At 41.9% G+C, this 22,430-nt stretch overlaps 1 protein-coding gene across 1 annotated transcript in view; it reads right to left on the minus strand.

The window, feature by feature from the left end:
- LOC117999758 (sodium/glucose cotransporter 1-like) overlaps positions 1 to 22,430 on the minus strand; it is a 60,357-nt gene that overhangs the window by 15,280 nt on the left and 22,647 nt on the right. Inside the window, 4 exon segments of the mRNA XM_034989096.1 lie at positions 1,453 to 1,563; positions 4,234 to 4,368; positions 10,549 to 10,782; positions 22,025 to 22,105. Coding sequence (XP_034844987.1) covers positions 1,453 to 1,563; positions 4,234 to 4,368; positions 10,549 to 10,782; positions 22,025 to 22,105 — 561 coding nt within the window.

Genomic DNA, 22,430 nt, shown 5'->3' on the forward strand with positions numbered 1-22,430 from the left:
ACCTCCAGCTCTCTGGCTATGCCAGGAGATGCCTTAGGCCTCCTAAGGCACTTTTCTACATACTACAAAACATTCAAATTTTATTTGGAGTGGCATTCCATCTAAGATAGATTAAAGCATTACATTTGTCCTTGCTTCTTGATGAGACTTGCTAGTTTCCTGCTGTGTCTTTATGTAATAAGGAGAGCTGATATCTCTTGAGTGGTTACTTTGTGCCACATTATTTCCTTAGGCATTAGCCTGTAGGATCCTCCCTACAGCCCTGTGAGATGGGCACCATTGCTGCCCCCACTTGTACACACGAGAAGTCAGAGGTTCAGAGAAGGTTTGGAATGGAGGCAAGGGATGTGACTCCTTGTGCCTCAGTGTCCTCATCTGTAAAGTGGGCATAAAGGTACCTCCCACACAGGGCTGTTATTAAGATTAAGATAAATTAAGCAGATGGGTTAACATAATGCTTAACAGAGAGCAAGCACTCGTGAAGTGTGAACTATAAACATAACAATCTAGTATTTTCACCTGAAAGGCTGCCATACTGCAGAGACTTTGCTCCACAGAGAGATTTCTATGTATTGATGGTTGAGCCTAAGGGTAGAGGGTAACTGGGGCCCGAGCTGGAGGCCCACAGCAGCAAGGCCCCCCACTGTATTCGGTGGGCTACTTGGCCAGGCAAAGGCTGGTGTCCTTGCATCTACTTCCTTTCAAGTGCCCTGCAGCCTACCCTCACTCAAAGCCCAGGGTGCTCAAGGACAGGCTTAGCTGCAGAACGTGGACAACTTCCTTTCTGAACCGTGGGCATTTCCTTGGGTCAGATTCCCATCTCTACTGGATTTTTATGGAAATGTTTCAACTTTGATCTCTAGAGCTCCTATTGGTCTTCAGAGTTAATGCGGGATTAAAAAAAATGATACTCTTTGTTTGGCCTTTTCTCTGGGATTTGGGGAAACAGCTGAGATGAATGCATGGGCTCACTGTCAATCTGCAGTGAAAGCCATCTCCCTGGTGGTGAGCTACCCATCTCTCGAGGCCCCCACTGGACATGAGCTCTGTGAGAGCGGGACTACGTCTTGCTCATCAATGCATTCTCATGGCTTAGGACCATGTCTAGCACAGAGTGGAGCCCTCCAGTGGAATGAATGTGCAAAGGCACGAGCTAAGCCTGGGAAGTGAACAATGCAAATCGTGGGCACAGGCTGTGTGAGAGCATGTGCACCTTGTGTGAGTGTGTGAGAAATGAAGAGGGAGGAGGCCCGGCTCCTTCCCTTAGGGCAAGCGAGACTCCCTTTACATCACTGATATCCCCCCTACTGCACAGCCAACATTTCTACCCAGAAAGATGAGCTGCCTGGTAGATAAGCCACCCTCAGCTCCTTTGCTCCTAACCATCCACTTAAAGACTGAGGGCACAGGCTCCAATGGGGACACAGATCGTGGGGTAAGAGAAGGTAAGAGATGGTTCAGGCAGCAGCTCTACCACTAGCACTGGGTAGGCGATGGAGCTGCACCCAGTTCTGATGCCGCAGTACTTCTCACATATTGAAGGTACAACACATGCCACTTTATCTGTAAGAGAGATCACAGTCATACCAATGTGTCAGCCTTAGAGCTCTAAAATCTGAGTGGAGGGAAAGGGAAGCAAAGTGGGCAATCCTGTGTGGATGTCAGATTCTTGATCTACTGGTGACTGCTCCAATTCATGATCCTACACACTCCTCAAGAGCTCGGGGCTGGGAATTAGGTGCCTAGGAGCCAGATGAATCAGTGCTTCTACCAATTTACTGCTTGACCCCAAGCATGTCAATGTGACCTAGACAAGCCTTTCAGGGACCGCCACTGGGTATCAGGAAAGCAGACAGATTATTCATCCCCTATTAATGTGTGAGCAACCCATAACCTTACTTGCTTAGCCTTCATAGGGGTGTTACTTTAGAGTATTTGGGAAGAAATTCTGGACAAAGGGATGTAAAGGGAGTGAATGTGATATGTCCTTCAGGAGCTTAAATTAGGGATATAAAGTTACCATCTGAGAAAAAAACCCCAAAACGACAAATCAACTTAGATGACGAAAAAGCAGGATATTGCCCTGGTTTATGGGTAGAGCAAGCTATTTGACTGGGGACAGTTCTCCAGCTTAAGCACTGGTTACCAAACATTTTGAGGAAGACTAAAAACTCAGGGGCAGCTGCATCCATTTACATCTGCCCACTCTCCTTTCCTCCTACTTTGGGTAACAGAACCTCTGTGACACTTGGGGTAGTGTAAGAAGGGCCCAGGAACCAGGCCTGGCCATTCTGGAAATTCCTTCTCCTTGGCCACAATGACCGGTCCCTATCACTCAAGTGAGTTCACTAAGACTCATCTGGAATTTTTGCTGGAACAGCTGGGGAAGGAAACACTTGGTGGGAGTTGTTGAGCTTGTGGGATAGAGGCCTGGTGCTGCTGGCAACCACCTTGCCACCAGATGGCCTGAGGGTAACACTAGCTCTGAAGGAAGAGGAGCTAAAAAGGTACATATCATGTTCAACCAAGAACCCCAAATAATACAGTGGCCTACATGGAAAACCAGATTTTGAGAATCACACGTTGGCAGTTGGCAGTGTCTGGCCCCCAGCTCTGGCCAGGGGAGAGACCCAGAATCTAGGGCCAAGAGCATTTTGGTTATTGGAAAAGCATACTCTTCCAGGAACATGGACAGGTGCCAAGCTTCCGTGATAAATGGCTTTCTGGCTTTATACACCTGGCATGTGCAAATGGATATGTGAGTCTGGCCATTTCTGAGGGTTAGAGACAAGTGGTTCCAGGTTCTTCTCACCCTAAGGGCTCCCCATCAGTGCATTCCATCAACTCTGTTCACCCCTTGGTCAGAAGGCTGGAGAGAGTCTGGGTTCTTGAAACCCACTCTTTCTTTCCCCCCTCCCTTAGCAGCTTCCTCTCTAGAGTCCAAGGTACATATGATTCTGTCGGGTCTCCTTCCTCAGTGAGTAGGGCGATCCGTGCTGTGGAGTGCGGTAGGGTGGGGTGGGGAGGCAGGTCTGCAAAGCCCAGGGCACTCTGGGGGTCCTAGAGAGCACAATAGCATATTTCCTAACCTATGAGGAGGCATCCCAAAATGCCACCTGGCAGCCAAAGACCAAATCTGGGAATGTTGAAACAAAGCCTTTCTCTCTGTTAAAGCTGGAAGGGAGTTAGGATTAAAAAAAGAGGCATGGGGGCGCCTGGGTGGCTCAGTCGTTAAGCGTCTGCCTTCGGCTCAGGTCACGATCCTAGAGTCCTGGGATCGAGCCCCGCATCGGGCTCCCTGCTCGGTGGGAAGCCTGCTTCTCCCTCTCCCACTCCCCCTGCTTGTGTTCCTCTTTCGCTGTGTCTCTCTCTGTCAAATAAATAAATAAAATCTTTAAAAAAAAAAAAGAGGCATGTCTTGGGGCAGACTGAAGGATGAATTAGGCTTAGAGATGTCTCCTACACATATTACTTAGCAGTAACCAGTGTTTTACATTCTGTTTGGCCTTGTCAAAGTTCAGCAGCAGAAGACTCCCATGGAAGCCACCTGCTTTGTCCCCGTGGCTGCACCTATCAGAAAAAGTGCTCCATGTAGGTTTAATGAATAAACAAACCAGATACCCTGAGAGACAGTACAGCTAGTAAAACTAGGTTGAAATGGGAATGAGATATATCCACAGAGTTATGATAGCTCATTAAGGGAAACAGAGATATTTTGCTAGCAGTTAATGGAAGGAACATGGGCCTGAGTCAGACCCACTTTGGGGGTTTACATTGAGCTCCCCCTCTGACATTCCTCATCTGTTCAATGAGGCTACAAAAGCCCACCTCAAGGTCTGAGTGAGCAGTGACAGCATCTGTCAGGTCCCCAGCACAGTGCCTGGCACGTGTGCCATGCTGATGCACACAATTCAAGGGGAGCAAGTAACCTTCCTGCAGATTGTGCCTCCAAGCCCTGGCAGAGACTGGGCTCTGGCTGCATGGAACATTGGTCGGCTCTTCCCTATCTGAACTTCTCTCATGGAATTTCTGTCTTGCCACCTACATCCACGGTCTCTGCCAGACTTCTGTTTGGCTGCACTCTTAATCTGAACCCTTTAGCTCCCTTGAAAGCAATCTGGGGCATCTCAATCCCCATACTGTGGGAGGCCTGATGACCCCAAATACTCTCTAAGGTCTCTCTTAAGAAAAGAGAAGTTGATCAGTGTGAACACATCAGAATTAAGGATTTACCCAGGAACAAGACATGGCTGATCATTCCCAGCATCACTATGCTGAACATGGGCAGCAGCTTCAGGCACCCACAAAGGACGCAGCCGCCTTTCACGTGAGACATGTTCTTCCCTGCCAGGCATCGTGGACAAAAATCTGCCAAGGAAACACAGATGGGTGAGGGAGGGGGTGATGGCTCTAGCAGAGTGCATCAAGCCTGGGCCACCTCAGCACAGTGACAGGACAGTTGTGACCTGCTGCGGCAGCAGGATGTGCCCTCTGGTGGGTTTTTGCTGAGCTGCTCACCCCAATCATCCAGGCATCTCCAGGGCATCCAGGGCCAGGGGAGGCACATGTGACCAATGAGCATGTTTTGCTCAGTGCACAGTTGCCTGAGGGGATGGGAATGGTGTGCATGACCTTGGCCTCATTGTTAGCACTGCACACCAATTACGGAGGCACAGTGCTTACAAGCTGTCCCCTGGCAAGGACAAGACTCCCTCCTAGAGGCCAGAGACTGCCCCTGCCAGGCAGAAGGAAGAGGGTCCTTGTGACATCAATCAAAGCAAAGGTGGGTCCCTGGCCCATAAAGAGTTTTTAGAACTGGGACTGACTTCATTCATCTAAATTGAAATGAACTAGTATAGACATTTCAAATGCAAAATCTCCTAGGAGATGTTTCACAACCCATTTCATGGTGCTCCTACCATAAGCAGTGTGCGCTCAGGCCGAAGAGAACGGTATAGCTGGCAGGTGGAGAAGCATTTAAGAAAGTGCATAAAGACATGGTCCAGTGCATCACAACAATGCAATATTATGTATGTACTAAAAGTATGTTTCTGAAGAAAATTTAGATAATGGGAAAAGTGCTCACAGTGTGATAGTAACTAAGAGGCATACAGGATACAACAGCAGCCTATACACCGAGACTCTACACTGAGAAAAAAGTGCACAGGAATAAACTGACATAATAGGGATTCACGCTGGCATGGTGAAATTAACAGGCAGGACTGTCATTTTCCTCTTTAGGTTTTCTTTATTTTTCAAGTGCATCATTTTAATACCAGGAGGAAGAACCCCAAAGTGGTTCTCCTCAAGCACTAGGTACTGCTTCTTGAGAGGTCCACTGGCATCCTGTTGCTAATGGCTCAGTGTACTTGGGCTTCTGCAGAGCAGGTAGGGGTGGGCAGCCAGGCTGCACTTCCTGGTCTTTGCTTAGTCCCATGCACATAAGAGATGGTCTCTCAAGGGAGGGGATGAAGGAGTAGGGCAAGGGCAGAAATGTGACTCTCGTTCTGAGGGAAGGGTGATTATAAAGGCAATGTAGAAATCCCATGTAGAAAGCTCTAAGCACTGTTGTATATTGTCATATATTACAAAGTGGGGCAAGGAGAGGATTATTGTTTAAAATGGTAGTGGGCGAAAGTTAACAATTTTCCTTTCATCAGTTTGTTTGCCTCTCTTTTAATTAATAATTTTTCTTAAGTCATTTTCTGTACTAGTTAGAAGTTATATATTCCACTTCTGTGTTTTTTTTAAAAGATTTATTTATTTAGTTAGTTGAGGTGGGGGAGGGCAGAGAGGGGAGGGAGAGAGAGAATCTCAAGCAGACTCCACGCTGAGTGTGGAGCTCAACGCGGGCCTCGATCTCATGACCCTGACATCATGACCTGAGCCGAAATCAAGAGTTGGACGCTTAACCGACTGAGCCACCCAGGCACCTGACTACTTCTGTGTTTTTAATAATGACCCTTAAAATTTTCACATAGACACAATTTCGAGTCTAAAGTAAATCAACATCCTCACCCTTCTGAACAATTTAGAGTCCACAGACAGATTTAACTCCAAACAGTGGTACAATATTTTAGTTTTGTCCTGTTTTTCACTTCTTGTATTTGTAATTATTATTTTTCAGCCCATTTGCTCATGTACCTGTTAACATCTTTGCTAACTATTCCTTCTTGCTCATGAGTATTTCCTTTTTCTTTATTTACATCTTTCAGTCCTTTTTTAGGGAAGGTTGTGTCTTGATTTTGCCCTTGGTCATGAATAAGACCTCAGCTGGGCATTTACTTTAGAGGTGACATTTTCCTCAATGACTTTGAAAATTTTACTCCCCTACCTTTGGGTTACATTGTTGAAGCTGAGAAGTTTATTGCTGGCATAACTGTCTTCTTTTTATCAGTAATCTTTCCTCTCAGGTGCCTTTCAAAGTCTTCTCCTCGTCTTTGATGTTCTGAACTTTCATTATGGTTTCATTCCATTTCTTTGTGTGGATTTGTAAATTATTTCTGCTTGATTCACTGTGATTCTGGAATCTGATGCTTCCTGCTCTTTCAGCAATTGTAAAAATTCTCTGCCACTTTCTCTTAAAATATTGCTTCTCTCTCCTTTTCTTCTGGAACTCCAATGAGGTGTATTTTAATCCTGATTCTCTCTTCCATGTCACTTTGTTTCTCTTTCACACTTTCCAGTTTTGTGCTATTTTTTCAGTTCTTGCTTTCAGATGACTATTTTTTCCCTTCAGCTGTGTTTAATCTGTTATTTTTTAAAAGTTTATTTATTTATTTAAGTAATCTCTACACCCAATGTGGGGTTCAGACTCATGATGGAGATCAAGAGTCATGTGCTCCTCCCACCGAGCCAGTCAGGCATCCCTTTAATCTGCTATTTTAACAGTTACTAAGTTTCACATTTCAATGAGCATAGTTTTCATTTTTAGAAGTTTGAGTTTTCATATCTGTTTTTGATAGAATGGCGTTAAGGTTTTCAGTTCCATTTTTATTTCTTTATTTTAAAAAAGATTTTATTTATTTATTTTTCAGAGGGATAGAGAGAGACAGAGAGAGAGAGGGAGAGAGAACAGCAGGCAGAGGGAGAAGGAGGATCCCCGCTGAGCAAGGATCCCAACGTGGGGCTTGATCCCAGGACCCTGGGATCATGACCTGAGCTAAAGGCAGATGTTTCACCAACTGAGCCACCAAGGCATTCCTTTTATTTCTTTAAACATGCTTTTTGTTTGTTTGTTTGTTTTTGGTATCTAATACCTTGATTTTCTGAAATTTGGGGGTACTAATTCAGCTGTTTCTTGCTCAAGGTGGTTTGATTCTTCTATATTTTCTAATTTTGGTTTAGAGGCTCATGTTGAGCAGGCATTTATTTATGGGAATCCTGCAAGACCTTGGTTGAGGGTGCATCCCTCCAGGGAAATTCCACCGTTACTCTAGCCAGGTTGGTATGTAAAAATTTTCGATGAGTTTATGTTCATTTCTTCCCATGGGGTTTCCCTGACCATACAGGGAATTAAGTTAAGTTAAAACTTTAAATTAAAACCCCAAATGTATAGGAAGGCCAACTTGACCTTGTGAATCTTCAGGGGAGACTTCTTTCCTCCTCCTGGGACTCAGGTTGGGGCATTTTGTTTCTCCTTGCTAGTGGGCAGATATTTTCCTGGTCTATCTTTTCACTGAGGTTACAGCCTTCACTATTCAATACTCATGAACTCAAGGCCTTTCTCCTGTTCTCACCTGGCCAGTTAAATCTAAGCTTTGGAAATCCCAGCTTGGTAAATGCTGTCAGGGCACCATCAGTGTTCCCGCCAGCTTAACTCTCTTAAGTTCAGTTCTTTGTTTTTTTCAGTCTCCGGAGATTTTCTTCATTTCTTATGAGCTTTGCTATGACTATAAAAAGATGTTTGTTACATTTTACCCAGTATAACTAGAACATTTTGTTTTGGGAGGTAGTTCAGGAAATCTAGTTTACCCACTGTCAGATGTGGAAGGCCAGGGGCAACTTTTAAAGTTGTAGAAGAAATTGAAAAGAAAAATATAGAAAGATTTTTCTTATCTTCTAGGTAAAGTAGCATCATTAAACATATAATAAATAGATGGGCAGGAATACAAATTAAAAAAACCCAGAGCTACTGCTCTGGATATCATCTTGTTTCTTGTCCATCCATTCACTACATTTTAAAGACCTATCAGTGTTGCTATGTATCATCTAGTCCATTGCTCCTATGACTGCATAGTATTCCACAGTATTACTGCCCCCCCCCACCATTTTATCTACCCACTTTGGAGTAACAAGCACAATCAACACTGTGATCAATGCCTCATATATAGTCCATCATGAACTTGCATGAGGATATTTTAGGTAGCTTCCAAGGAACACCACTGCTAGCCGAGAATACAATATACTTACTTTTATCAAATACTGCTGGATTACCTTCCAGAATACATTGCACCAGTCTATACTTCCACCAGGAGTACACGAGGATTCTTAAACATCCACAATCTCTCCAAACTTGGCATTATCAATCTTCCTAATTTTTGTCAGTCTTCTTGTGGTTTTAAGTTGCACTTCCCTTATAACTGGGTTATATGCTTGTTTGAATTTCCTTTTTAATAAATTGCCTGTCATTATCTTTTGTCCACATATCTCCTGGAGCTCCTTTTTTTTTTTTGTGGATTTGCTATTAGTCTCTTGTTCATAATAAACATTTCTAATAATCTTCTCTAATCTGTCATCTGTCAATTTTGTCTATAGTACTTTATTAAAAAGTACTTATATGTAATGTGATCAAATCAATATGATTTGTACTCCCCCCACTCTGTCTCAAAAATATTCTGTTATCCTCCCTTAAATATCTAGCTTTACTTTCCACATTTAAGTCTTTAACCCATCCAAAGTCCACCTTTGTACTAAGTGTTAGGTGGGGGAGAAGTGTTGTTACTCCTAATAGTCAGTCAGGTCTTCTAACAACATCAAAGAGTATGTATCTCCCCCCATTGATTTCTAAAGCCTTCTTGGATACATACTAAATTCCTATAAGTACAAGAATCTGCCTGACCTCTTTATTCTGTTCCAGGAGTCTGTGTGTCTATTCTTGGATGTTTCAAACTGTATTTATTGCTGCTACTTTGTAGATGTTTAAAATCTGGTTTGGCAAGTTCTCCCCCTTTGTTCTTCAGTTTCAAACTTGAGCTAGTGATTTGTGGCATTTTCTTCTTCCATAAAATGTTTAAATCATTTTTTTAAAAAAATCATTATATAACACATGAAAGCACACTGTAGCACATTAAGAGCATATACTATAACAACTATCCAAAATCAGATGGAACATTGCAGGTACCCCAGAAGCCTTTCTGTGGTTCTTCTTCTTCTTCTTCTTTTTTTTTTTTTTGCAAAAATTGAGGTTAAATTCATGTACTATATAAATAACCATTTTAAAGAATTCAGTAGCCTTCATTGCATTCCCAATCTTACGTAATCACCACTTCTCTCTAGTTTCAAAACTTTTCATCACCTCGGAAGAACACCCATATTCATTAAGCTGCCCCCCTCCATTTCTCCTCTCCCAGCCCCTGGCAAGCACTAATTGGATTTCTGTCTCTATGGATTTGCCTACTCTGGACATTTTGTATAAAGGGAATCATACAATAGATGATCATTTGTGTCTGGCTTCTTCCACTTAGAATAATGTTTTCGAGACCCATTCAAGCTATAGCATGTGTAGTACTTCATTCCTTTTTATGGCTGAATAATATTCCAATGAATGGATACACATTCTATTTATTCATTCATGAGTGAACATCTGGGTTGTTTCCCACCTTGTGGTAATTATAAATAATGCTGCCGCATGTGACTTATTTTTTCATCTCAACCCCTTCCCTTGCTCCAGAAATGACTGCTTTCATGACTTTATTTCTTCCTGGCTTTTCTTTATAATTTTTTTTTGCCACTTACTGTGTATTCCTAAATGACATAAGTTAGCACTGCCTGTGGTAAACTTTATAAAAATGTAATCATGCAGTGCCTAGGCATCTGTGTCTCGCTTCTTTTATTTGGCATCAAGCTTGAAGATCATCCATATTATTGTGTGTAGCTGTACTTCCTTTTTATTTCTTTATTGCCTTTGCACTATATGAATATTTCACAGTATATTTAATGATCTACCATTGATAGTGAGCCATATTTTTTTTAGAAGAAGTTTGAGTCCTTAAAAAATCCAACTGAAATACTGATTGGTTGCATTTAATTTATGGATGCAGTTGGGGAGAACTGACATATTTTACATTCCAAAAAGACTGTGCTTTTTAGATAATGATAGTGAAGAAGAAGAAAAAAATGAAAATAGTTGATGTGTTATAGATGGGGCTGTGAAATTCCTTTTAAACAGAATTTCTTATCAAGTTCTTTAGGCAATAAATAAAGACTGGAAGGGACCCCTGATCACTGAGTGCAGACAGGCCAACTGTTGCCTGTTGTTGTAGAGACTGGGAAAGCCTGGAATGCACTGAGGACCACCAGCCTCCAATGCAGTCACTTTAGCTGCACCACGTGTAGTTACCTGATCAGTGCACCAGTAGTATAAGGAGAGGGTGGAGATGGCAAAGATGATTCCAGGCCATGGGAGGTCTCCAGTGATGGGATCTTGGAAGATATGGAAAAAATCCAGGTGAGGAATAAAACATTCCGGCTTGGCAGTCCAATTTCCTTCATGGATTAGGTTTGCCTTACTGTCTGGGTATTTCTGCAATAGCTCCTGGTATCCTCCCACTTTCTGAAAGGCTTAAAACACCATAAAATTAATCAGTACCTTAAACTATACAGTAATGCATGTTTGAAGACCCAAGATTACAAAGTGAGACCTAGTTTCATTGAATGTACCTAGTATAAAAAGCACAATGGACTGAAAAATAGTCAAGACTATATGTGCCTAAGAAAAGACATCACCTCTTCCAAAGAGAAATGAGTATAGTGGACAATCATGGTTGTGTGCCCACACCCCACCTCCCACTTCTGGTAGCAGAACCCCTCTTCCCAGTTGCATTCCATCCTGTGTGGCTTAGGTGGGCCTCATCAAACCGTCCACCATTCCAATCTGGCACATGCCCCAGGCCTGGCCAATGCTCTCTGTCCCATGGGCAACAACTGATGTGTCAGGAATAGATATGAGACCCAAACTGGGCTTACTGGAATCTGTCCCAGGAGTCCTCTGCTTAAGGAACCAGAATTGTCTGCTTCTGTTCTTTAGGGCTCTAAGCTAGTTTAACAGTTTGAAGCTCTCTTGTCTACCTGGTTCATTCAGAACCCTGGATCTAGCCATCACTGAAGGTAGTGTGCCCCTGGAATTTTTACTTACATGAGCCAAGAAGGTACTTATTTGCTTATACTAGTTTTGAACTAAAGTTCTATCACAAGCTCTCTTAAGAATCTTGATTAAAACAAATTAATATTCATTTTCCTACAATGCCAACAAAATATTTATAAAATGTCATACTTGAAAATTTCTTCATAGTCTATGGCATTTATCTCTCAATATCCTAAGTGTTATACAAGCTTAACATTAAAGAAAAAAATATTTTTTAAAGATTTACTTGTTTTAGAGAGAGAGAGAAAGAGTGAGTGGGGGAGTCAGAAGGAGAGAGAGAATCCTTAAGCAGACTTCCTGCTGAGTGCCAGAGCCTGACACAGGGCTCAATCCCAGGACCCTGCGATCATGACCTGAGCTGAAATCAAGAGTTGGCCATTCAACCGACTGAGCCACCCAGGTGCCCTAAAGAAAAATATTTTTTAAAAGGCACAAAAACACCCATAATTCCATTTACCTAACTAAAAAAAAACCCTTTTATTTTGGCATATTAAACCATGCTCCTTTGATACAAACTTGAGTTTTGAAATGTGTTCAGAATCATTTGGAGTCAAAACTAGTCAATGAAAGAATACTGACTGACTATAAAATCAATAAGATACCTCATGGCACTTCTACAAATGAATTCCATGTGGATTAAAAAAAGGTAAAATACAAAAGTACAAAGTTATTAGAAAAAAACAGAGTATCTTTTTTTTTTAAAGATTTTATTTATTTATTTATTAGAGAGCGAGCGAGAGAGAAACAACATGAGAGACAAGAGGGTCAGAGGGAGAAGCAGGCTCCCCGCTGAGCCAGGAGCCCGATGTGGGACTCGATCCCAGGACCCTGGGATCATGACCTGAGCCGAAGGCAGTCGCTTAACCAACTGAGCCACCCAGGCGCCCAAAAACAGAGTATCTTTATGAGTTAGGGAGTATATTCTTAGACAAGATACAAAAAAGAAAAGGAAGGTTGATAAATTTGACCTCAAAATTTAAAATTTATATGACTGAAATCAAGTTAAAAATTAGACTTAAAGAAGAAATTTGTGTCATGTATAAAGAACTCCTATACACTGACAGCCAAGGGAAACTACTCAGAAGAAATATGGTAGAGAATACGAATGGGTAATTCATGAAAGAGGAACTACAAATGGCCACTAAGTATATGAAATGATGTTCAACCTCACCAGTATCTGGGAACTTCCAATTAAAACAAGAATGATATACTTTTTCTTCTTCACCTATTTGGCAAATTTTTAAAAAGTCTTAAACACCATGAACAACCATGAAAGGCTAGGGAACACATATTCGCACATATATTGCTGAGAACAAAAGTTAATACAGCCCCTCTAGAGAGGAATTTGGGGTATGCCTCAATAAGCTGGGTTTATTCCAAGAATGCAAGATTGAGTTAACATTCAAAACAATTCACTGTGTTAACAGAATAGAGGAGAAAAATAATATAATCTTCTCAGCAGAAGTGGAAAAAACACTTGCTACAATTCAAAACCTGTTCATGATAAACAATTGTAGCAAACTAGGAACAGAAGATAACTTGTTAGTCTGGCAGAGTATCTACAAAAAATTGACAGCAAATAATTTATTTAATGGTAAAATATCCAAAGCTTTCCCTCTAAATTGGGAATGAGACAAGGATGCCTGTTGTCTCTGCCTCTATTCAACACTGTGTTGAATACACAGGCCTCTGTAATAAGGCAAGAAAAAGAAACAAAAACTAAGTTTGGAAAGCAAGGAACCAAAAAGTTAATTCTTGACCTGGATGCTGGTTACCAGAATGTGTTCACTTTGTGATATTTCATCTAGCTACAACTTTGACTTGGGTACTTTTCAATAAAGTTTATTACAAATACAAAACCAAAACGATGTAGTAGATCTCTATTCACAGACATAGAAATTTGCCCCAGATATAGTACCAGTGGTGGAAAAGCAGGCCATAAAATTTTGTTTTGATTCTACCTATGTATCCATTTCATAGATAAAACAATGATTGTATATATGAAGGATATCTCTGGAAGGATATGCACAAAACTATAATACTGGTTGTCTCTGGGGAGCTGAACTGAGAAACTGAGGGCAATGAGTATTTCACCGGGTACCTTTTTGTTTTGTTTACCTCTGTGTGTATTAGTTAAAAATTAAAAATTGCAATTGTATATACATGGGGTTTTATGGTGACTAGTTTGAACAACACTCATTTGGATGTATAAATTCTTTTTTTTTTTTTAAGATTTTTTATTTATTTATTTGAGAGAGAGAATGAGAGAGAGAGAGCAGGAGAGGGGGGAGGGTCAGAGGGAGAAGCAGACTCCCTGCCGAGCAGGGAGCCCGATGTGGGACTCGATCCTGGAACTCCAGGATCATGACCTGAGCCGAAGGCAGTCACTTAACCAACTGAGCCACCCAGGCACCCTGGATGTATAAATTCTTACATATTTTAAAAAGAAAAACAATTATTCCACTACTTTAAAACTGCTTACTTACCAAAAGAACTAACATGAATGCCCCAATTTTAAAAATCCCATTACATTTCTCAGAAAATGTCAGTCTGTTTGGGCTGCTATAACAAAATGTCATAGATCGGGTGACTTATAAACTACGAATATTTACTTCCCACAGTTCTGGAGGCTAGGAAGTCTGAGATCGAGTGCTGGCTGATTGGATGTCTAATGAGGATCTGCTTCTTTGCTCACAGATGGCCATCTTCTTAATGTGTCCACAAATGGTGGAAAAGTGAGGGGGTTCTCTGGGGCCTCTTTTATAAGAGTACTAATGCCATTCATGAGTGCTCTGCCCTCAAGACCTAATCACTTCCCAAAGGTCCCACCTCCCATCACAATTGAGAGTTAGGATATCAACATATGAATTTTTGGCGGGGGGAGACAAACATTCAGTCTATAACAGTAAAGAATATATAATTATTTAGAGATATAATTGCTAACATCAAATAGAATATTCTACCTGCTCTTAAAGTTTAATTGGATGTCATTTTCAACTATTGGGGTGAACTTGGTAGGTTTAAAAAGTGTTAATATTTAATAATAGTACACAATTAAACACAATGGCTTAGTGTGTTTTATAGTTTAGAGAGTTTTGTCACTCAAATTAGTCATTGCTTCCCAGCTTATTAAAAAATTCCTTGGCTCATGCCTGACATGTATTTTGTGTTCCAGCAATAAAGCATTGAGTACCCCTGAGTAACCCCCCAGTTACCCTGTAACTGCACACTAATGCTTACTAAACTGAGGATTATGAGACTCTGATTCTATCATTTCTCATTTAATGGGGTTCAACAATATGCTCTATGGAGCCATAGTCCTTCAACTGTATTCACATACCATTTCAATAATTTTTCAATACCTGAGCCAAGAGTTTTTCCTTCTAGATTTATGTAAGACCAATCTCTGACCCATGGAGCAGTGTCTAACACCAACCTCACTAAGGTCATTATCTTAGCTAGTGGAAGGAAACTTCCATTTTAAGGTAAGTGCACCTGCCATTACAGATACTGTAATATATTAGTTGACATACTGGGCTTTGGTGTTTAGAGACCCAGCTATGAGTTCTGCTCTTGGTGTGTCTCATGAGCAAGTTACTTAACTGAATAACTTAGTTTCCTCATCTGTAAAATGGGGATAACGATAGCAGTTATGCATCATGGTGGCTGTGGTGATTAAATGAGGCAATATGGATAAATGGCTATCTAGTAGTACCTGATACTTGATTCATATTAGGTATAATTTTCATTCTTTTTTTTTTTGGTAGTTTTAAATTGTATTATGTTATGTTAGTCACCATACAATACATCATTAGTTTTTGATGTAGTGATCCACGATCCATTGTTTTCATATAACACCCAGTGCTCCATGCAGTACGTGCCCTCCTTAATACCCATCACCGGGCTAGCCAATCCCCCCTCCCCCCTCCCCTCTAAAACCCTGTTTGTTTCTCAGGTCCATAGTCTCTCATGGTTCATCTCTCCCTCCAATTTCCCCCGCCCATTTTTCCCTTCCTTCTCCTAATGTCCTCCATGTTATTCCTTATGTTCCACAAATAAGTGAAACCATATGATAATTGACTTTCTCTGCTTGACTTATTTCACTTAGCATAATCTCCTCCAGTCCCATCCATGTTGATGTAAAAGTTGGGTATTCATCTTTTCTGATGGCTGAGTAATATTCCATTGTATATATGGACCACATCTTCTTTATCTATTCATCTGTTGAAGGGCATCTCGGCTCTTTCCACTGTTTGGCTATTGTGGACATTGCTGCTATGAACATTGGGGTGCATATGGCCCTTCTTTTCACTATATCTGTGTCTTTGGGGTAAATACCCAGGAGTGCAATTGCTGGGTCATAGGGTAGCTCTATTTTTAAATTTTTGAGGAACCTCCACACTGTTTTCCAAAGTGGCCATACCAACTTGCATTCCCACCAACAGTGTAAGAGGGTTCCCCTTTCTCCACAACCTCTCCAACATTTGTTGTTTCTTTCCCTGTCTATTTTTGCCATTCTAACTGGTGTAAGGTGGTATCTCAGTGTGGTTTTGATTTGGATTTCCCTGATGGCTAATGATGATGAACATTTTTTCATGTGTCTGTTAGCCATTTGTATGTCTTCTTCAGAGAAGTGTCTGTTTATCTCTTCTGCCCACTTTTTGACTTGATTATTTGTTTTTTGGGTGTTGAGTTTGAGAAGGTCTTTATAGATTTTGGATACCAGCCCTTTATCTGTAGTGTCATTTGCAAATATCTTCTCCCATTCTGTGGGTTGCCTCTTTGTTTTGTTGACTGTTTCCTTTGCTGTGCAGAAGCTTTTTATCTTGATGAAGTCCCAAAAGTTCATTTTTGCTTTTGTTTCACTAGCTTTTGGAGATGTATCTTGAAAGAAGTTGCTGTGGCCGATGTCAAAGAGGTTACTGCCTATGTTCTCCTCTAGGATTTGGATGGATTCCTGTCTCACATTGAGGTCTTTCATCCACTTTGAGTTTATCTTTGTGAATGGTGTTAGAGAATGGTCGAGTTTCATTCTTCTGCATGTGGCTGTCCAATTTTCCCAGCACCATTTATTGAAGAGACTGTCTTTTTTCCATTGCATGTTTTTTCCTGCTTTGTCAAAGATTATTTGACCATAGAGTTGAGGGTCCATATCTGGGTTCTCTATTCTGTTCCATTGGTCTGTATGTCTGTTTTTGTGCCAGTACCATGCTGTCTTGGTGATCACTGCTTTGTAATATAGCTTGAAATCGGGCAACGTGATGCCCCCAGCTTTGTTTTTCTTTTTCAACATCTCCTTGGCGATTCGGGGTCTTTTCTGATTCCATACAAATTTTAGGATTGTTTGTTCCAGCACTTTGAAAAATGTCATTGGAATTTTGATCGGGATGGCATTGAAGGTATAGATTGCTCTGGGTAGCATAGACATTTTAACAATGTTTATTCTTCCGATCCATGAGCATGGACTATTTTTCCATCTTTTTGTGTCTTCTTCAATTTCTTTCATGAGTGTTTTGTAGTTCCTAGAGTATAGATCCTTTACCTCTTTGGTTAGGTTTATTCCGAGGTATCTTATGGTTCGTGGTGCTATTGTAAATGGAATCGTTTCTTTAATTTCTCTTTTTACATTTGCTTTGTTAGTGTATAAGAAAGCAACTGATTTCTGTGCATTGATTTTGTATCCTGCCACATTACTGAATTGTTGGATGAGTGCTAGTAGTTTGGGCGTGGAGTCTTTTGGGTTTTCCACATAAAGTATCATGTCGTCTGCGAAAAGAGAGAGTTTGACTTCTTCTTTGCCAATTTGAATACCTTTTATTTCTTTTTGTTGTCTGATTGCTGTTGCTAGGACTTCTAGTACTATGTTGAACAACAGTGGTGAGAGTGGGCACCCTTGACGTGTTCCTGATCTTAAGGGAAAGGCTCTCAGCTTTTCCCCATTGAGGATGATATTCGCTGTGGGTTTTTCATAGATGGATTTTATGAGCTTGAGGAATGTTCCCTCTATCCCTATACTCTGGAGAGTTTTAATCAGGAAAGGACGTTGTATTTTGTCAAATGCTTTTTCTGCATCAATTGAGAGGACCATATGGTTCTTCTCCCTCCTCTTATTAATGTGTTCTATCACATTGATTGATTTGCGAATGTTGAACCACCCTTGCATCCCAGGGATAAATCTCACTTGGTCGTGGTGGATGATCCTTTTAATGTATTGTTGGATCCTATTAGCTAGGATTTTGTTGAGGATTTTGGAATCCATATTCATCAGGGATATCGGTCTGAAATTTTCCTTTTTGATGCGGTCTTTGCCTGGTTTGGGGATTAAGGTAATGCTGGCCTCATAGAATGAGTTTGGAAGTTTTCCTTCTGTTTCTATTTTTTGAAACAGCTTCAGTAGAATAGATATTATTTCTTCTTTGAAGTTTGGTAGAATTCCCCAGGGAATCTATCAGGCCCTGGACTCTTGTTTTTTGGGAGGTTGTTGATCACTGCTTCAATCTCGTTACTGGTTATTGGCCTATTCAGGTTGTCAATGTCTTCCTGTTTCAGTCTTGGCAGCTTATAGGTTTCCAGGAAGGCCTCCATTTCATCCAGATTGCTCACTTTATTGGCATATAGTTGTTGATAATAATTTCTAATAATTGTTTCTATTTCCTTGGTGTTAGTCGTGATCTCTCCCCTTTCATTCATAATTTTATTAATTTGGGTCCTTTCTCTCTTCTTTTGGATAAGTCTGGCCAGTGGTTTATCAATCTTATTAATTCTTTCAAAGAACCAACTTCTAGTTTCGTTGATCTGATCTACTGTATTTATGGTTTTTAATTCATTGATTTCTGCTCTAATTTTAATTATTTCTCTTCTAATGCATGGCTTAGGTGTCATTTGTTGCCTTTTCTCTAGTTCTCTAAGGTGTAGAGTTAGTTGGTGAATTCGGGATTTTTCTATTTTTTTGAGTGAGGCTTGGATGGCTATGTATTTCCCCCTTAGGACCGCCTTTGCAGTATCCCATAGGTTTTGGACAGATGTGTTTTTGTTCTCATTGATTTCCATGAATTGTTTAAGTTCTTCTTTGATTTCTTGGTTGATCCAAACATTCTTTTTTTTTTTTAAAGATTTTATTTATTTATTTGAGAGAGAGGGAATGAAAGACAGAGAGCATGAGAGGGAGGAGGGTCAGAGGGAGAAGCAGACTCCCTGCTGAGTAGGGAACCCGATGCGGGACTCGATCCCAGGACTCCAGGATCATGACCTGAGCCGAAGGCAGGCAGTCGCTTAACCAACTGAGCCACCCAGGCGCCCTGATCCAAACATTCTTGAGCAGAGTGGTCTTTAGCTTCCAAGTGTTTGAATTTCTGCCAAATTTTTTCTTGTGATTGAGTTCCAGTTTTAGAGCATTGTGGTCTGAGAATATGCAGGGAATCATCTCAATCTTTTGGTATCGGTTGAGACCTGATTTGTGACCCAGTATATGGTCTATTCTGGAGAAAGTTCCATGTGCACTCGAGAAGAATGAGTATTCTGTTGTTTTAGGGTGGAATATTCTGTAAATATCTATGAGGTCCATCTGGTCCAATGTATCATTCAAAGCTCTTGTTTCCTTGTTGATTTTCTGCTTAGATGATCTGTCCATTGCTGAGAGTGGAGTATTGAGGTCTCCTACAATTAACGTATTGTTATCAATATGACTATTTTGGTTAACAGTTGGCTTATGTAGATGGCTGCTCCCATGTTGGGGGCATAGATATTTACAATTGTTAGATCTTGTTGGATAGACCCTTTAAGAATGATATAGTGTCCTTCTGTGTCTCTTATGACAGACTTCAGTTTAAAATCTCATTTGTCTGATATAAGAATTGCTACCCCAGCTTTCTTTTGAGGTCCGCTGACATGGAAGATGGATCTTCATCCCTTCACTTTCAGTCTGGATGTATCTTTAGGTTCAAAATGAGTCTCTTGTAGACAGCATATGGATGGGTCCTGTCTTTTTATCCAATCTGCAACCCTGTGCCATTTTATGGGAGCGTTTAGGCCATTCACGTTGAGAGTGATTATTGAAAGATATGAATTAATTGTCATCATGTTGCCTGTGAAGATGTTGTTTTTATAGATTGTCCCTGTAAATTTCTGCTGTAGATCACTCTTGAGGTCTTTCTCCTTTTATAGAACCCCCCTTAATATTTCTTGCAGGGCCGGCTTAGTGGTCACATATTCTTTCAACTTCTGCCGGTCGTGGAAGCTCTGCATCTCTCCATCCATTCTAAATGAAAGCCTTGCCAGATAAAGTATTCTTGGCTGCATGTTCTTCTCCTTTAGTACCCTGAATATGTCTTGCCAGGCCTTTCTGGCTTGCCAGGTCTCTGTGGATAGGTCTGATGTTATTCTGATGTTCCTCCCTCTGTATGTAAGGAATCTCTTCCCCCTAACTGCCCTTAAGATGGTTTCCTTGGTTCTAAGATTTGCAAGTTTTACTATTACATGCCGGGGTGTTGGCCTGTTTTCCTTGGTCTTAGGAGGGGGTCCTCTCTGCCTCTAGGACTCGAATGTTTGTTTCATTCCCCAGATTAGGGAAGTTCTCAGCTACGATTTGCTCAAATACATCTTCTAGTCCTCTCTTTCTCTCCACTCCCTCCGGGATTCCAATTATTCTGACATTGGAACGCCTCATGGTGTCACTTATTTCTCTGATTCTATTTTCATGGATCCTGAGTTGTTTTTCCCTGTCCTCCTCTTTTCCCTTTTTATCTATTATATTGTCTTCCAGGTCGCTTATTCTCTCTTCTGTCTCAGTTACCCTAGCTGTTAGATTATCTAGATTGGATTGGATCTCATTGATAGCATTTGTAAGTTCTGCCAATTCCCCTTTTATTTCTGCCCTTAGAGACTCTATGTTGCCATTAATTGATTTCTCCATTCTAGCCATTGTCTTCACAATGGCTAGCCTGAATTCCATCTCCAACATCTTGGTTATATCTGCATCCATTTGTAAATCTGCAGCATAAGTCATAATCTCTGAGTCTTTTCTGTTTTGGGGGCTCCTCCTCCTAGTCATTCTGTTGATGGGTGTTTGAGGGAATGTATAGAGTCCAAATTATTGACCAGAACCCAAGCAAGATGCACCTGTTTTCTTGGGACCTTAGGGTTGCTGGCCTATTGTTTTCCCAGCCTGTCTTCTGCGGGAGGGGCCTGCCGCGCTGTTACTCAGGCAACCCTGTTTGGGCGGAGTTGCCCTGCCCCCCTGTGGTGGGGGATGGGCTCAGTGGGAATCAGTCTTTGGGGCTTTTGTTCTCTGGTGCCTTTCCCTGGCGGCTTTCCGCATCTCTTCCGCGAGTCAGAGCAGAAGAGACCATTTCCAACCCTCTGCCTCAGAGCAGAGAGACAGCAGTCTGTTCTTCAGTGAGCTAGCCAGGCCACACTGTCTCCGTTTCTGTCCGTGCTGCTATAAACTTCAGCATCCTGGGTTGTGCACCCCTCCGCAGCGCTCCCAGTCCTGCCTCCAGGTCGGGGCACATCTCTGCCCTTTGTGCTTCTAAAACCGCCAGCCGCTCCCAGTTTGTGTGTGTGTGACTCTGCCGCTTGGGGTTTCCACCCTGGGGGTTGCAGTTCACCAGCGGGACCCCGGCGCACCGGGGTTCCATCTCGGAGGCTGCAGTTTGCGTGTGCACGACCCCGCAGGTCTGGTCCTCCACCCCGGGGGCTGCCCTAAAGGTCCTTCCCAACGCTACCGGTCTGTGAGTCTGTGCCTGTGCGAGTCTGTGCCCGTCCGCAGCACACGAGGCTGTCACTCACCAGTGGTGCAGGATCCCCACGTCCAGGCACCCTCCCGCTGCCATTTATCCTCTGATATCTGCCCGCGGAATCACAGCTCTCCGCTTCGTACCTGAAAACCAGCTGCTTGCGATATTCTGTTTGTAGAGATCCAGATCTTCTTACATCTCAGGCTGGTTTTGTGGGTGCTCCGAGTGGTCTGGTAGATACCCAGCTCAATTCCGGGGACCAGTTGAAATAGGGTCCCCTACTCCTCCGCCATCTTTCCCCCCTATAATTTTCATTCTTACTACTTAATAAGCACCTACTATGTGCCTCAGACTGCACATTATGTGCAGGATACAATGGTTTTGGTTCTTAAGAAGTTTTGGAGCTAAGAGGTATAATTTCTTATGTGACACAATCAATGAACAATCAAGATATGTATCACAAAAATATTAAGTGGTATGTGGTAGTGATGTGAGTCCACAGGAAAAAAGACATGTAGATAGAATAATCATAGAATCACACCTTTGGGGGGGAGGTGGATCTTCTGTTGACCTTGCTGGGTGGATTTAACCACATGGATGAAGAGGAGAGGGGCTTCTAACTAGAGAGGAAGAGCATGGACAGAGGCACAGAGGTGGGGTGAGTGGGGTGGGCCTCTTGACACTGTCCCAAAGCACTAGAGTTTTTCATTGTCACTCCTATTTCTCGACTCTTCTGTCTTCTGAAGTGAGCAGAAGTTCCCCCCCACTGCCCATCCCCAACTTTTTGGGTGATGTGAGACAATGCTCTTGGGTTCTGAGGGCTTCAGCCTCATCATCTGTGAGATGAAGGTGCTGGAGTGGCCCTCGGCAACAATCAGATTCAAAGGTTCCACTCATGGTGCCCAGTCTTCCAAGATTGACTTACCAAAGCCCATTAACAAGAGTGATCCCAGAACCATAACAGCAGCAGGGAAGGTATCAGTATAAACCACAGCTGCAAAACCACCTGAATAGGTAGGAGAAAAAGAAACAAAAGCCACATTTGAGACTCTCTGCTGAAAGTCACTTCTGTGTCCCTATTCTACATCCTTGCTTCCTCTCAGATTGCTCCATTCACATCTTTTGTACCTTTAAGTCTGTAGGTCTTACAATACAATGTTTAATCTTTATACGTCCTGTTTTCTCTCTTTAATATCCCTCACGATCTTTTGTTGGATTCTTATCTTGCCCTTCTATGTCCCAATTTCCCTTTACTTCCCCTTTTTTGGATGGATGAAAAGCTGGTAGTTTTCCTAAAGAAAAAAGTACATCTTTAATCATAAAATCTCCGT

This window comes from Mirounga leonina, unplaced genomic scaffold (assembly GCF_011800145.1).
Source record: "Mirounga leonina isolate KUSES-001 unplaced genomic scaffold, KU_Mleo_1.0 Mir_481, whole genome shotgun sequence".
In the NCBI taxonomy this organism is placed as follows: Eukaryota; Metazoa; Chordata; class Mammalia; order Carnivora; family Phocidae; genus Mirounga; species Mirounga leonina.